The sequence below is a fragment of the Mesoplodon densirostris genome, chromosome 2, assembly GCF_025265405.1.
Source record: "Mesoplodon densirostris isolate mMesDen1 chromosome 2, mMesDen1 primary haplotype, whole genome shotgun sequence".
Lineage (NCBI taxonomy): Eukaryota > Metazoa > Chordata > Mammalia > Artiodactyla > Ziphiidae > Mesoplodon > Mesoplodon densirostris.
Window position 1 is genome coordinate 116551936 of NC_082662.1, and position 15734 is coordinate 116567669.

General features: G+C 55.6%; 1 protein-coding gene across 1 annotated transcript; it reads right to left on the reverse strand.

Moving 5' to 3' along the window:
* Window positions 1-8747: 8747 nt before the first annotated feature.
* CRABP2 (cellular retinoic acid binding protein 2) lies at window positions 8748-14133 on the reverse strand. Its single transcript, XM_060088278.1, has 4 exons — window positions 13908-14133; window positions 10029-10207; window positions 9698-9814; window positions 8748-9229 (listed from the first exon to the last, which is right to left on the reverse strand). The coding sequence occupies exons 1-4, from the start codon at window positions 13975-13977 to the stop codon at window positions 9179-9181; spliced, it is 417 nt and encodes a 138-aa protein (XP_059944261.1). The 5' UTR covers window positions 13978-14133; the 3' UTR covers window positions 8748-9178.
* Between the last annotated feature and the right edge of the window lie 1601 nt (window positions 14134-15734).

Below are 15734 nucleotides of genomic sequence, written 5' to 3' on the forward strand. Positions count from 1 at the left end.
GAAGGATGACCTCACCTTTCTGCCTCTGTTTCTGCAGTTCCTTGGCTGGTTTCTGAGTCAGGGACTGTGATGACAGAAGGACAATTACAGGAAAGTTTCACTGAAAGATTAGCCTCTATACCCAGCTGTGAGGAAAGGGGCTGGAGCTGAGACCTGGGCAGCCTGATGGCAGAGGCTGAGGATGGCACGAGAGGGCCCTTCTGACACCTTGTCCCACAGAGCTTGCTGTGGGGCGTCCCATCCCGGCTCAGCTCTGGAACTGAGGGCAAGGAGCGGGAATGACGTGCTTGGCACATACTAGGAGGCCGGGAAATATTTCCTCAGTGGATGAGAGGATGGATGAAAGTCAGGGACTGCACTGGTCCTGCTCAGCACAGGGTCTGGCGAATAGCTGATGCTCCATAAATGTTTGTCGAGGGCATAAATGCTGCCCATCTGGCCAAGGCCAGGCCTGAGTCCTGCCTTTGTAGGCATCCCCGAAAACAGTAATGACACCTGTGCTGTGGTTGAACCAAGAGGAGGATGGTCTGGTCCTTGGGTCTCCTTACACTTAGGTATACCCTGGGTGGGCTGAAATGAATTGGGGGCTGGATCATCAGGCCTCTGAGGAAGCTCCAGTGTCCCGCCCTGAAGCTGGGCCAAGTGAGGGTGGCTCTCCTTCCCCAGGCAGCTCTGGGCTGAGCCCAGGATCCCCTGCCCTTAGGCTCCTGCGGAAACTTTAGCCCATAATCCCCCACCTGAGCCTGAAGGGCTCCCACAGCTGTCCTGGCCTCATAATCTTCAGTCCAGAAGGAGATGAGAGGCCCAGCAAGGAGCAGAGGCTCGCCCCCCTTCCAGGGTGAGAGATGGAAGAGAGCCTATGGGGAAGACTAACACTTCTCCACCCTGGAGCACCCACTTCCCCGGCTGGGGAGAAAGAGGATGTGGAGGGGTCCTGCTGACACCTGTTGGGACCAAGTAGACCCCTCTTAATGTGACCAATGATTTCCCTGCTGCCTGAGTGATCCCCCAAGCAGGCCACACCACTTTCTGGTCCTCAGTTTCTTCTTGAACAAAGGAGAGGCATGATCCCCAAAGGCCCTTCCTTCTGGGACTCTGTTCTCTGGTTCTACAATTCCCAGCTTCTAAGATTCCACCTTGGGGCAGCCGGAAGGGAGGGCACGTTGCCGAGGACTGTGCAGCTGTCAGGCTGCTCCGGCTTGAGTCACCAGCTTGAATCCCAACCTGACCTGACACACCTGCTCACCTCAAGGAGTGGGGGTGGGAGCTGAGACCTGAGTCCCGTCACCTCCAGACACCCCCAGATCTCCGCTGATGGCTGCCAGAATTGCCTTCCTCTTTGCTTTTCTGAACTACTCCCCTGAAAGTGGCTGGATCCCCTGGGGGTAGCTGGGAGAGGCTGGCCAAACCTGTGGAGGGCTGGGACAGGAATAAGGTTTCTGGGGCGCTGGCCAGGGGCAGAGGTCAGGCAGACATTTGGTGAGGAGGCAGAAGAATGGAGGAGACGACCTTTTAAAGTCCCTTCCAGTTGGAGGAGTCGGGCATGCAGCTGCAAGGGATGAGCAAAGGACCAGAATGTCATGGGAAATGAATGATGGTTCACGAGGAGACCAGGGGCTGGGGTTAAGTGGGGTCCACCCTGTCTCATCCTACCCCCTTTGGTGCCAGTGACTGGGCAAGGGGCTGACCCTGCTGTCTGGGAGCTATTGTCACAGCCCTGTGGGGAGCGGGCGGGGAGCGGGGGAGGAAGGGGCAATTCAGGCAAACCCCACCAGCCCACCAGCCCAAAGGGAAAGGGGAGCAGAGACGGGAGGAGAGGGACCGGGGTTCCTGGGACACCCAAGGAAGAAGACGAGGGAGGGGCACTGCCCCCTACAAGCCTACTCTGAGGAGAACTTCTCTTTGAGTGGGAATAGGGCTGGGAAGGAAGGTGGGACTGGACTGTGGCAGGGATGACGAGGAAGGGGCCAGGCCACCCTCGGGTGGGCCTGGAGTGGGGAGCTCTTGGCAGCCCCGGCTGGGAGTGAGGGTGCTGTCAGCCAGCCAGGTTTCTGCCGCTGCCTGGGAAGAGCCCAGCCCAGAGATCCTTATCCAGGGCAGGGACAGAACTGGTTTCTCGTCTGGCAGCACCAAGGGGGACAGGGGCAGGAAGAAGCCAAGAGGTCAGGAGGGCAGTGGCAGGCTTGAAGGAGAGGTGGGAGGACCTGACCTGGGGACCCCTGACCCTCACTAGAGCAGCAGTCTCAACCACTGGGGGACCTCCGTAGGCATCGATTTTGCATCCTATTTGCATATGACGGATTCACTTTCTAGACAGATTGAAGGTCCCCCAGCTGTCCCTGTCCTGCTATCCTGTCCCTTGTCTTTCTCAGGTATGACTGGCCCAGGCAGGAGAAATCCCTGGGTGGACTCCTCCTCACCTCCCCACCCCAGTCTCTCCCTTTCCACTGACACCTGAAGGATCCTGAAGTCACTGAGGAGAGAGGCAGAGGAGCCAGCAAGAGGTGGGGGACTCTGGGGGACTCTCCTCAGAGCCTGCTCCGTTTCATCTTCCGCTACAAAGGGCCTGGCGGCCCCAGTCCCATCCATCTTGTGCCTGTGGCAGTCCTTAAGCAGCCCTTTGTTGGGACCTGGGGTCAGAGGGCCTGACCAGCATGCTGCCTCTCCTCTGAGCCCCACCCCTGGGGCCCTTTCTTTCCCCCTCTTCCCCTCCTCCTGACCCCCTCTTCCCCTCCTCCTGAGTATCTCAGCCTTCTCCAGCCTAGATCTCTCTCTCTCTCTCTCCCCCCCCCCCACCCCCGCTCTCTCAGGGCTTCCTGTCTCTGGCTCCACCTCTGCCAGTCCCTCCCTTGTGGATTCCTGTAACGTGGTTCCTCCTGTCACACACGGGCACGGAGCTGCCCTCAGGTTCTGGAGGCCTCAGAGGTACCCTGGGCCCTGACTTCCCCAGGGCTTTCTCCTCTCTGGTCTCAGCTGTGCCCTGATTCTCTTGGTTTTGACATTTCTAGACCTTTCTCTCAGCTCCATGCTCCTGTTTCTTGGTTTGTGTGTGTGTGTGTGTGTGTGTGTACTTCAGTTTCCCTAAGAAGTCGGTGTAGACTATCCCAGTGCCTGTAAGTGCCCCTGCCGTGTGTGTGCCAGCCCTGACCTCAGGAGAGAATCACACATACCCCCTCCCTTGTCTTTGCCCTCCCTTCCTCTCTGGCTCTTCTTGCTCTGGCCTTTGTTGGGACTCAGTGACCCAGGCCCCTCTGTTGCCCCAGAGATTTCACCCTCTCCCTCTCCTCTGAGAATCTCGGACTCTAGAAAAGGCTCTGCCCACAGATATCTCACAGATTTTCAGGATGCATGCAGGGGGTGGGGGGTCCTATGCATTTTCCCTCACATGCACTGCTGAGTAATGAGGGCAGGTAGGTAACAGAAGAAGAGCCCAAGAGGCCTTGGGTTGGGAGGGGAAGCTGGAGAGATTTTCTCACAGGCTGGGCTGGGCTGGGCCAAATGGGTGAGGTGGCCGCTCCCTGGTCCAACCTCCTGGGTCCAGGACTGTAACTTCCTCGTCATCTCAGGCTGGCAGGCAGGGAAGTACTGGAGAAGCAAAGCCAGCAGGAAGGGCCTGCCCAAGGGGAGCCTCCGTCTCAGGGTGGACACACAGCTCAGCTATTGCCTTCAGAGAACCCCCAGTCTGATGGGGGAGACCCAGTCCCTGCTCTCCGAGATCTAGGAAAAAGAAATGTCTCTTCTGTCTGCCATTCTCAACAACTTTATTCACAAAGAGACAAGCTAGGCAGAGAAACAAGAGCAGATACCCCAAACAGACAGACAGAGCTCCAGCTGCAAGGGCCTGGGAAAGGCTTGAAAAAAGCCCTCTCCAGGGTGGGAGTGGGGAATCAAGTTGAGGGGGGAAGGGTAGGTTGGGGAGCCAGCAGCCTGGATGCAGGCCAGAGAGAGCTGGAGTCAAGGATGGGGTGAGAAGGGAGGAGGTGATGCCGAAGATAAAGAAAGGGCTCAGGCTGACAAGTTAAGACTCTTCTGGGTTAAACCAAACACAAAACTGGCATCCAGAAGGCTCAGCCTGATTCATTCTTCCATTTCTGAAAATAGCACCAGCAGCGACCAAAGCCAGACAGCCATTCTTTTTTTCAAAAATAAATTTTTATTTATTTATTTATTTATTTATTTATTTATTTATTTATGGCTGCGTTGGGTCTTCGTTGCTGCGCACAGGCTTTCTCTAGTTGCAGCGAGTGGGGGCTGCTCTTGGTTGTGGTGCGCGGACTTCTCATTGCGGTGGCTTCTCTTGTTGCGGAGCACGGGCTCTAGAGTGTGTAGGCTTCAGTAGATGTGGCGAGTGGGCTCCGTAGTTGTGGCGAGTGGGCTTTAGAAAGGGCAGGCTCAGTATATGTGGCTCACGAGCTTAGCTGCTCCGCAGCATGTGGGATCTTCCCAGACCAGGGCTCGAACCCGTGTCCCTTGCATTGGCAGGCGGATTCTTAACCACTGTACCACCACGGAAGCCCCCAGACAGCCATTCTTGACACCTCCCTTCTAATGCATCACAGTCTGCACCCTCCCCCAAATTTTTCTCCACCTTCTGCCCGAGCATCTCACCAGTCTTCTGATGGCTTTCCTTCACTCCCCCTTTTCTCTGTTCCAGCTCCACCTGACTGCCAGCAGAAAATCCTTAGAACACAAATGAAATGCCACCCCTTTTTAAAAATCCTTCAATGGCTTCTCATTGCTCTTAGAATAAAATAAGAAATAGTGGCAATTCCCTGGTGATCCAGTGGTTAGGAGTCCGCGCTCTCCCGGCTGAGGGCCCGGGTTCGATCCCTGGTCAGGAACTGAGATCCCACAAGCCGCGCACGCAAGGCGCAGTCAGAAAAAAAAAAAAAAAGAAAGAAAAAGAAAAGAAATACTTACTGTGGCCCTCAGATCCTTCAGGTTCTGCATGATCCAGCCACTGATGGCCCCCAGCTGCCAGGCACTCCAGTTATGGGACCTTGAACAGCCCCAAACTGTCCTTAGAGACTTTACCCCATGGTTCTCTCTGCCTAGAATACCTTCCCCTCTGCTCTACCCCACAGAGTCCTCCAGGGCCCCCCAAGTGCTTTGTCTTCCAAAACACCTGCTCTTCTGATGCTCTGCCCACCCCCAATCTAAATGAGGTCTTCTCTATGGCACTCTCTCCCTCTACTCCACTTCTCCTTCATAGCACCTACCACACAGGTAATTGCATATTTTTAATTTTTTTTTTGCTGCATCGGGTCTTTGTTGCGGCACGCGGGGTATTCATTGAGGCGTGCGGGGTCTTCGTTGTGGTGCATGGGCTTCTCTCTAGTTGTGGCACCCAGGCTCCAGAGCTCGTGGGCTCTGTAGTTTGCAGCACACAGGCTTTCTAGTTGAGGCGCGTGAGCTCAGTAGCTGTGGTTCATGGGCTTAGTTGCCCTGCGACATGTGGGATCTTAGTTTCCTGACCAGGGATCCAACATGTGTCCCCTGCATTGTAAGGTGGATGCTTTACCACTGGACCACCAAGGAAGTCCCTTGCGTATTTATTTGATGCATTTACTTTTTAACCATCTTTCCCTACTAAAGGTCTGTTCCCCTCCCCCCCCACAGCCCCCATGAGGGCAGAGATCTTGTTCATTTTATTCATTTCTGTGTTTCCAGTACCTAGCAGGGTGCCCAGCTCCTAGGAGGCTCTCAGGAAACAATAGTTGGATGAATAAATGAAAGGGTCCTTCACCTCCCCCACCCCACCCTCAGAGAGGGGACTTGCTTACCCAAGGACTCTGCACACTGTCTGCTCGCTCCCTGGCCCTGACCCTCTGCCCTCAGCTGCCGAATGTGGCCTCTCTTGGGGCAGGAACAGGAGGCTCTGGCCCCAGGGCATCCTGGTCTTGCAGGGAGAGGAGGGTCCCCAGCGGACACAGAGGCTCTGAAGCGTGACCACTGACGGTCTGTGCCGATGGAGGGAGAGGCCGCTTCAGGCCATGTGAGGAGCTAAGCTTTGGAGAAGCAGCTGAATGCCAGTGGGTGAGAGGGTGGCATACCATGCAGGGGAGGTTGGAGCTGAGGCCTGCCTGGAGGAACACACACAAGAAAGGGCAGGGGCCATGTCTTGAAGGGCCTCTAATACCTGTTTGGACTTTATTTTGGACAAAAGGAGGGGGTGCAGCTAAAGGGATTTTGTGTCTTGTTTTATTGTTTTTTGAACAGGGCTCTGACATAATAAAACGTATATTTTGAAGGATCCTCTGGCAGCACTGTGGAGGATAAATCAGAGACACTAAGAGCTTACTATTGCTAAGTGCTATGTACATAATGAGATTTATTTTATTTAACTATTACAACACACTTGTGAGGTAGATGTTATATATAATTGCTGTTTTCTAGATTAGAAGCCTGAGACTCATAGCAGCCCTCTTCATTGGAAAAGTGCTCCTTCCCATCCCATGGGATTCTGATGGGATTGTTAATCACCGAGCCAGACCTGTTCCTTGGCCATGGGTGTGGCATGAGGTCCAGGCCTGGCCAATCAGTGGGCCCCTTGCTTTGCCAACAGCAACTAGACCAAGGGTCCAAGGGATGGTCATGTGATATAAGCAGAACCAGGCTGAGTCCTTCTGGGTTGTTAAAGATATAGACCCCGGGAGAGAGTCCCCACCCACTTCTTTTTGGATCTCAAGCGGTAACCATGTAAGCTTGGGGCATATGAAGCCAATTTCCTATGACTTAGAGAACATTTCTGTGTGATAGGATTGAAGGCGACCAATGCACAAAAAAACAGAGGTGAGCAGGATGGATGCAAAGGGAGAGGCTGATGTGCTTGTTTGGGTCCCTGGATTTAGCCACACCTGAAGCTAGACTCAGCTGAAACTTCCCAGTACATAAGCTATTAAATTACATTATTTTGTGTTTAGTTCAAAACTATACATGTACTCCCCCACCATGTTCAGAGCAGCACTATTTACAATAGCCAAGACGTGGAAAATAATCCAAGTGCCCATCAATGGACGATTGGCCTAAGAAGATGTGGCATGCATACACACACACACACACACACACACACACACACACTATGGAATATTACTCAGCCATAAAAAAGAATAAAATATTGTCATTTGCAGCAACATGGATGGATGTAGAGATTATTATACTAAGTGAAGTAAGTCAGACAGAGAAAGACAAATATTATATATCACTTATATGTGGAATCTAAAAAATAATACAGGCAATTCCCTGGTGGTCCAGTGGCTAGGACTCCACGCTTCCACTGCAGGAGGCCAGGGTTCACTCCCTGGTCAGGGAACTAAGATCCCGAAAGCCGGGCAGTGTGGCCAAAAAAATAATAATAATAATACAAATGAACTTGTTTACAAAACAGAAACAGACTCACAAACATAGAAAACAAATTTATGGTTACCAAAGGGGAAAGGGGATGGGGGAGGGATAAATTAGGAGTATGGAAATAACAGATACACACTAACATATATAAAATAGGTGAACAACAAGGATTTACTGTATAGCACAGGGAACTATATTCAGTATCTTGTAATAGCCTAAAATGGAAAAGAATTGAAAAATAATATATATATATATCTGAATCACTTTGCTGTACACCTGAAACTAACACAATATTGTAAACCAACTATACTTCAATTAAAAACAAAAACAAAAACAAGGGGCTTCCTTGGTGGCGCAGTGGTTGAGAGTCCGCCTGCCGATGCAGGGGACACGGGTTTGTAACCCGGTCTGGGAAGATCCCACATGCCGCGGAACGGCTGGGCCCATGAGCCATGGCCACTGAGCCTGCGCGTCCGGAGCCTGTGCTCCGCAATGGGGGAGGCCACAACAGTGAGAGGCCCGCGTACCGCAAAACAAAAACAAAAACAAAAACAAAAAATCCGGACAACTGAAGCTCAGAGACACTATGTAACTTGTCTGAGATCACACAACTAGCAAGCGGCAGAACCAGGATTTGAACCCCTCTTATTCTAACACGTGTGCTCATTTTGCCCTATCACAGCATGATAACGTAAAGCGCAAACAGGCAAACCAGTTAGGAGGTGAGCAATGAGAAAGCATGGTCTAGGGCCGTGGCCTGGGGAAGGAGGGCAGGCATTTGAGAGAGATCATGATATGGAATTTGGGAAGACATGGGACAGACGTGAGTGTGGAGGCTCAGGGAGGTGAGTGGGAGGAGGACCCAAGGGGCCTGGAAGACCCAGGAGACAGGGCAGATGGGGCAGAGTGAGGGATCTCAAGGCAGAGATGGGTTTGTCTCAGACACAGAGGGTACCTGGGCAAGAGCAAGGCCAGCCTGTGGGCAGTGACGAGCTCATCTGGAACCAGGTGGGAAGCCAAGGCCAGGCCCAGGGTCGCCCACAGATTGGGGTTGGAGGAGAGAGAAGGAACAATTGGAGGAGGAGGAAGCTGTGTCACCAGCATGGGAGAAGGTGGGAATCAGTTCCCCAGTGCCAGCTCAGAGTCAGGGGGGCCCTGGTGGCCTTGGAAGCCAGAGCAGGAGACAAAGGAGGCTGGGGGAGGGGAAGTGAAGGTGATGTTCATGGATTCAGCAGCAAATGAGAGGGTAGTGATGAGAAAGGTGAAGGGAAGGTGTTTCCCTCCCAGGTGTGTAAGTCGCACCGGTGCTGCTGAAACATCGACTCTCTCACACTGCAGTTTAGAGGCAAAGTTGAACTCAGGTGACTTACCCAACCCCTTCCCAATGAGCCAGAGACAGGTTTTATTTTCTAAAACATTTTAATAAAATTAACCAATAAATATTCTACACTGTATGGGCTACAGGGACAAAGAGTGGAAGACAGAGGGCCGGTCTTCCCAGTCGGGCCCTCGGGTCCCCTTGCAGAAAAAGAGAGAGACGGTGCTCTGGGCTGACTTGGGGCTGGGACTGCTGACTTGGGATGGGGGGAGTGATTCTGGAACGGGTGATCTGGGGTCCTGTCATCCATCCCACTTTGTTGGTGTATGGGAGGAGAGGAGGGGCCAAAAAAAGCAGAGCCCCTGCAGGAGGCATCCTAGCACCCCCAGAAATGACTGGGGTGAGGGGAGAGCTAGCCTAGAAGGAAGGAATGGGGGAGGGGCAGCCCATGGGGCAGTGAAGCAGGGAGAATGGGCTGGTGGCGGGCTCTGGCGGCTCTTGGGCCACAGCCACTCACTCTCGGACATAGACCCTGGTGCACACGATGTCGTCCGCCGTCATGGTCTGAAAGGGGAGAAGTCATTGTTAGCCCAGGAGGCCCCTGGGTCCTGTGCTTGGTTGCAGGAGGGTTGAGTGGAGGTACTCTGCTTGACCTCCAGGTCCAAACCTACTTCTTGGCTCAGGACTGACAGGTAAGAGCTGGTCACAAAATGCCTGGGCATCATGGGATGGAGGACAATACAGCCCCAGGGGTCCATCCTAAGTCTTTCTCCCCAAGCCAGGAAGATCCCCGCGGAGAACTGTTGGGACCTCTCAGTGCATGTCCTTTGCTCCACACGGAAGGGACACCCTTTTACGTTTGCACAAGGACACTGTATGGGACAGGGACAGTCTAGTCCTGCCCCAGCAGCCTCATAGGAGACGGGGAGACCAGCCACAGTTGTTCTTAAATCTCCTGCATCCTGGAATGTCCCGGAAAATCTCTGAAGGTAGCACTGGGCTTGCTCTGAGCTGAGATGAGGCAGGCCTTACCAGGATCAGCTCTCCGTCATTGGTCAGTTCTCTGGTCCAGGAGGTCTTGGGACCCTCTCCCTTCAAAAGCCTCTGCTCGCAGACCATTTTGTTCTCACTCTCCCATTTTACCAGGCTCTGCATGAGAAGGTGGTCAAGTGAGGTGGGTCCACAGCAGGGACAATGCTGTGAGAGGTATAGGGGATGCACCCCCTTTCTACCCACCACCACTATCTAGGGACTTTCTCCATTGGAACTGGAGGGAAGACTCTAGGAAAAGACTGGAAAATGTCATGTTGAGAAGCAGGGCAATAGATGCCATGACCCTGAGGGACCCCGTCCCAGCACGCACCTTACAGGGTCTCCCATCCACAGTCTGCTCCTCAAACTCTTCTCCGATATTGAAGTTGATCTCTGTGGTACGCACGGTGGTAGAGGTTTTGATGTAGAAAGTGTCTCCCTCCTGTTTGATCTCCACTGCTGGCTTGGATGCTGCAGCCACGGCGATCTTCCTCAGCATCACGTTCACCCCTGGAGGGAGAGGAGAGGCTCAACTTTTATGGGTGCTCCAGGCACCTGTCTCACACTCTCCCCAGGGACAGCAGGAGCAGGCTGAACTGTGAGCGGCTGGGAAGAGGGGCAAGCTGCTTGGGTGTCCAAGAAAGTACCTTGAAGGGAGGGCAGGTGGTACGGCCCTGATGGCTGGTGGTTTCAGGGAGAAGGGACAGAGAGGCAGTGCCCTGCCCTTGGGAGTTCTGCTTCTAGCTATGGCCCCACTTGGATGAGTCAGCAGCCCTGGATCGGGATCCCCAAGTCTCAGCTCTTCACTCGGTTCTTGGGGGCAGCTTCCCCCTATTCCTCTCATCCTGCTACAGCTCACCTTGGCTCAATTCACCTCACTTTTGGTCCTTTGTCCACCCTGCTGGAGACCATCTGCTGGGGTGGGCTCATCAGAGTCACTGCGTCTGCACCCCCGCCCAAGTGCAAGGCAGGCCTTCCCCAGCCAGGCCTCACTACTCACGTCCTGGAGTAGGGGCCACTTCCCTCTCTGCCCACTCACCTCCCCTGTCTTGAGGCCTTTATTTGCTGAGCCTCTGTTCCTCCCCAGGATGAGAAGGAGCAGGGATTCTCAGCAGGGGAAGAGGTGGGACAGCTGTTTCCCCCTACAGACTGGTCAGCAGGCTGGGGACATCACAGGCTGTGAAATAAGATCCATTAGGCCATGATTTCCACCTGGCTCACACTCCCTTGCAGGCTGGGTGACCGTGGGCAAATGGCTTAACCTCTCTGAGCCTTAGATTCCACAATTGTAAAATGCAGACAGTAACTTCTTCAAGAGCCTATCACATGGGATGATGTGTGTTTAGGCCCTAGCACACACAGTGCCAGGTACATCTTTATGTTTTCAGGGAACAATAGCTACTCTTATTGTTGTTGTTATTATCACTGATAAAAGGAAGGCAAAGAAAAAGCCAGAGTTGGGGCTCAGACAAAGTTCCCTGCATCGGACTCCTGCCCACCTGCCCTCCTGGAACAGAAAGGGACACTCCCCTCCCCTCCCCTGATGTGGGCCCGACTCCAGGAACACCCACCCCACTTCAGGGGTCAGGTCTTCTCATTCAGCCTCTGTGGATTCAGAGTCCCTGTGCCTGTCCCCCTATCCTTTCCCAGATTGGACCCCTTCTCTCTATTCCCTAGTTATTTAAAAGGAGTGGAGGATGGGCCTCCCTGGTGGCGCAGTGGTTGAGAGTCTGCCTGCTGATGCAGGGGACACGGGCTCGTGCCCGGGTCCAGGAGGATCCCACATGCCGTGGAGCAGCTGGGCCCGTGAGCCATGGCTGCTGAGCCTGCGCGTCCAGAGCCTGTGCCCCGCAACGGGAGAGGCCACAACAGTGAGAGGGCCTCGTACCGAAAAAAAAAAAAAAAAAGGAGTGGAGGAGCCGGAGAGAGAGAAGCCCTCTGACAGGAAGTCAAGCAGGCAGGGAGGCACCTCTAGTCAGGGCCCAGGTCCAAGCTCTGCACCCTTCACCTGGCCTGGCCTCCTGCCCTGAACTGGAGCAGAACGCTTCAGGGAAGCAATGGGTGGGATGAGGGGCCAAGCTGGGCTGGGCCAGGCAAGTGTGATTCTCTATCTCCCGATGCGGTCCAGACCCCCTGGCCCTCCCCCAAACCTGGGTCCCTAGAGAAACAAATCCCCTTTCCCCTCGGCACCAGAGCAGACACACTCTATTCCAGACAGAAGGGAGTGGGAGGAAGCCCTGTCCCTCAGGAGCCCCAGGAGCCCACTTCTTGGCTGCCGATCTTTTGGATCCAGGGAGAAATGACTGAGGTTCCCAGGACCAATTGACTTGGTAAAAGAGACATATCCCACTCCACCTCCTTGGACAAAAAGACTACTTCACTCTCTGGTGCTACCCGGGAAGTCCATCCTGTTATCCATCTTTCCCGTTATAGGAACAGGAGCTGCTAGCTATGTGTCATGACCATCATACTGGATGGGATGGGTATCCCCCAAATACCTGAGCATCCCTCCCCAGGAGAGAGACTCTTGCATAGGACAAAGAAGGGTGAGAAGGGACTGAGATTCCTGCGGAAGCAAGGCTAGGTCCAGAGGAGACACCCCTCCAGCCAGCTTCTGGTACCTGTGGTGCTGGGGCCAGGCTCAGCCAACGTTGGCTGATTCAGGACTGTGTTTGTCTAACGGGTCTGTTTTTAATCTGCCCCACAGCAAGCCCTGAGGAGGGCACGTGGCTCTGAGAGACCCCGCAGGGAGGACAAACAGACTGAAGACAGACAGACAACAGGGTTGGGTTTGGGATCTTATCCTCCAGCTGGGGCCTGGGGGTGTGCCAGGCCACTGCCTCCTCCACTGGGGAGAGGGGCCAGAATCCAGAGAAGTTGGGGGAGGGAATGGCATCTAGGCTTTCTGAAGGGAAAATTTTTATCCTTTGGCAGGATCTTGGTGGCACGCGGGATCTTGGCTGCAGCATGAGGCATGCATGCGGGATCTAGTTCTCCGACCAGGGATCAAACCCAGGCCCCCTGCACTGGGAGTGTGGGAGTCCCCATTCGACCACCAGGGAAGTCCCTGGATCTTTAATTTCAACAAGGGTAGGGCAAGAAAGGCTGACAGGATTACAAGAAATACTGTGGTCAGACTGCAAGCAGAACTAACAGTAAGGAAGGATGGAAATCCCTGCTTTCCTCACTGCATTCCAGCCCCTTCCTAGTTCCTGACTCATTTCTACAAGCCCCCTGCCCCACACAGGGTGCCCTCTGCTCATTCCAGCTGGGGTCTCTCTGTTCAGTTCAGAAATTGATGGCTCCAGGGTTTCCAGGTGGCTTCCCAGTGGCTGGGTCCTTGACTAACCTCCATCTCTTTGCAGAGCCCTCTGTCCAGCCGGCCCAGGCTCCCCCCCACACACACACTCCCCAGACACCAGAGGGCGCACAGGAGTTGGGAAGGGGAGTCTGGGTAGATTCAACTTCCTCCACCTTTAACCAACAGACCTAGCTGGGCTGCAGCCCGTCTCCAGGGAGGCAGGGAGAAGAGAATTCGGATTTTCTGAAAGGGAGGGGATGGCTGGGGTTTCACACGAAGCCATTTGTTGAAATCTAAGAAAGTGATAATTATCCAGAGCGAGTTTAGGATTCTGGAGCTGTTCGCTGTAGGAAAATATTTGTCTCACAGATGGAGGGTGGGGGGAACAGAGTGGAAAAGTTCTGAAAGGGGAAGAAAGGGGGATCTGGGGGCCTTGCGGTGACGATCACCTGGTGGGTGGAGCCCCGCGCAGAGAGATATGGAATCTGCCTGGGGATTGGGTTACCTGCGGGGGGCAAGGGGAAGGAGGCAGGAATGCCTGGGGTGGGGGTGGGAGGCTCGGCTGGGTAGGGACCCAGGCTCCCAGCCTGGATGCAGGGTTTGCAGCTTCCGAACTGCGGAGAACACCACTGCCTCACCCCAGGGAATACCGACCTCATGCTTCTGGTTTCTACTTGATTCAGAGGCTGAGTCGCCGCAGGAGTTGGCATCTGTGGGCGCCCCGCCAGAGGAAGAAGGGTTTAGGTGTTCGGGCTCAGCGCCCCGGAACCCAGGCGTCTGACCCCTATTCTTGGGAATGCAGGCGCCCCGCTTCCCACGCCCTGATTCCAACTTCCCTTTCTTTCTCGTACCCACCTCCGAGGCCTCGGAGCCCCCTCTCCTCTCCCGGGCGCTCAAAAATCTCCTTACCCAGAACTTTGAGCAAATCCTCGAAGTTCTCCGATCGGACGATCTTCCAGTTGCCAGAGAAGTTGGGCATGGTGGCGGTGCTAGTGGCGGTCCCCTTAGATCCTTCGGCTGGAGCACTGGACGCTGAGTCCTTTAGTCGAAAGAGATGTCTCCGCCGCCTTCGCCGGATGGTGAGACTCAGGAACCAGGACTCGTCCGAGGACAACCCTAAATCCGGCCTGGACTCTCGCGCGGGCAGCTTTTATACCCTTCGTGGACCCGCCCTTGCCCAAGAATGAGGTGGTCCCGCCTCCAGCTCCGCCTCCCCCTCCACCCCACCTGGGGGGCCTTGAGCCCCGGCCCTGCATTACCACCCCACCCCCACTCCCACCCCGTCCTCTGGATCTAGCCCAGTGGGCGGGTCGAGAATTCGCCGAGAGGGCCCGAGATGGCTGGCTCCCGCGCCAGTGGGTGGATGAGGAGGCCGACGGAGGGCTAGCCCTCGGACTGGGCTCTCAACCGAGAGGAGAGGGCGCTAGGCCCGGGGCACAGATGCTGAGCTCTCACGTCCTGCAGTCCGAGGCACAGGGTCGCACCTCGCCTGTTCCCCATCCCTGCCCAACCTGACACGGTGCGCTCGACTCCTTGGCGCCGGACACCCGGCGACACCACCGGCGGGTGAACCCCTGCTTGCAAACCGGAGCTGGGGAAGAGAATGGGCGGCCGAGCTCCGACTCCACTGAAGCTTGAGCTGGATCCAGTGTGACCGCTCCGAACTCAAGAGACCGGCTGGGGAGCCCTGGGGTTCAGGGGCCAGGCACCTAAGTGAGGCAACGGCGCCCCCTACTGGAACAACTCGCAGAGGCTGGGAGGGGGCTTCACCCCCTACCTACTACCCTCGACTCCCCACCCGGTATCGGGCTCCAGTAGCACCTGCGGACGCTGGAAGTTGGCGCAGGGAGACTCATTCTTCTTAAAGCGTTGGGCGGGCATCGAAGGGTTAAACAGGAGCCTGGAGCGCCAGGCTGGGGAGGGCAGAGGTCACAGCCAATCACTTGACACGAGCTCTTTATTACTGCGCTTTCTCTGTCTCTCGGCTCCCCAGACCCCCGAGGGAATCGCAGTAGGCGGCAGGGAGGGGAGGCGGGGACTGAGGCGCGGAGCCCTTGGCGCGCCGCGCTGCCCTTGGCGCGCCGCGCTGCCACCTAGGTTGGGGGGAGTCTGGATGCCCCGGGGAAGGGGCGGAGCGGGGTCTCAGGTGTCACCATTCTGAGCCGTAAAACGGGCGGAAGGAGAGGCCGCCCCTCCGCGAGCGGCTTTGAAGTGGGAGATCAAAGGAGGGGGTAGGGAACGGCTCCCCGCGGAGACCCAAGTGGGAGTGAGCGAGACCCCGGGGGAGAGGGCCGGGAGACAGAGAAACAGAAATGGAAGTCAGGCAGGGAACCTCGGAAACAGGCCGGGAGACTCGAGACCGCCGACCGCAGAGGATGCGGTACTCCGAGCGGGCGGAACCCAGGGGCCTGTCCAGCGCTGAGGGACACTGCGGCCTAGCTGCCCTCGGCGAATCCGTGCACGTGGCCCCGATGCCCGTAGCGCACCCCCACCCCCGCCACCCTGCCGGAGCTGTCCTCCCAGCTTCTTCCGAGGCGGGGAAGAAAATCCCCTCATCTGGTCCCAGTCCTGGGTTCCTGCCCTGGCCCCTCCCTGCCAGCGTGGCCATGGGTGGAGCAGAGGACAGGCTCTCCGAGATTCTAAGCCCTTTCCCTTAGAGCCCTGGAACGGTCTAAGGAGGTAGGGGCCTTAGTTGGGGAGGAGCCCGGAGGAGGAGAGCCAAAGGAGAGGGGCTGG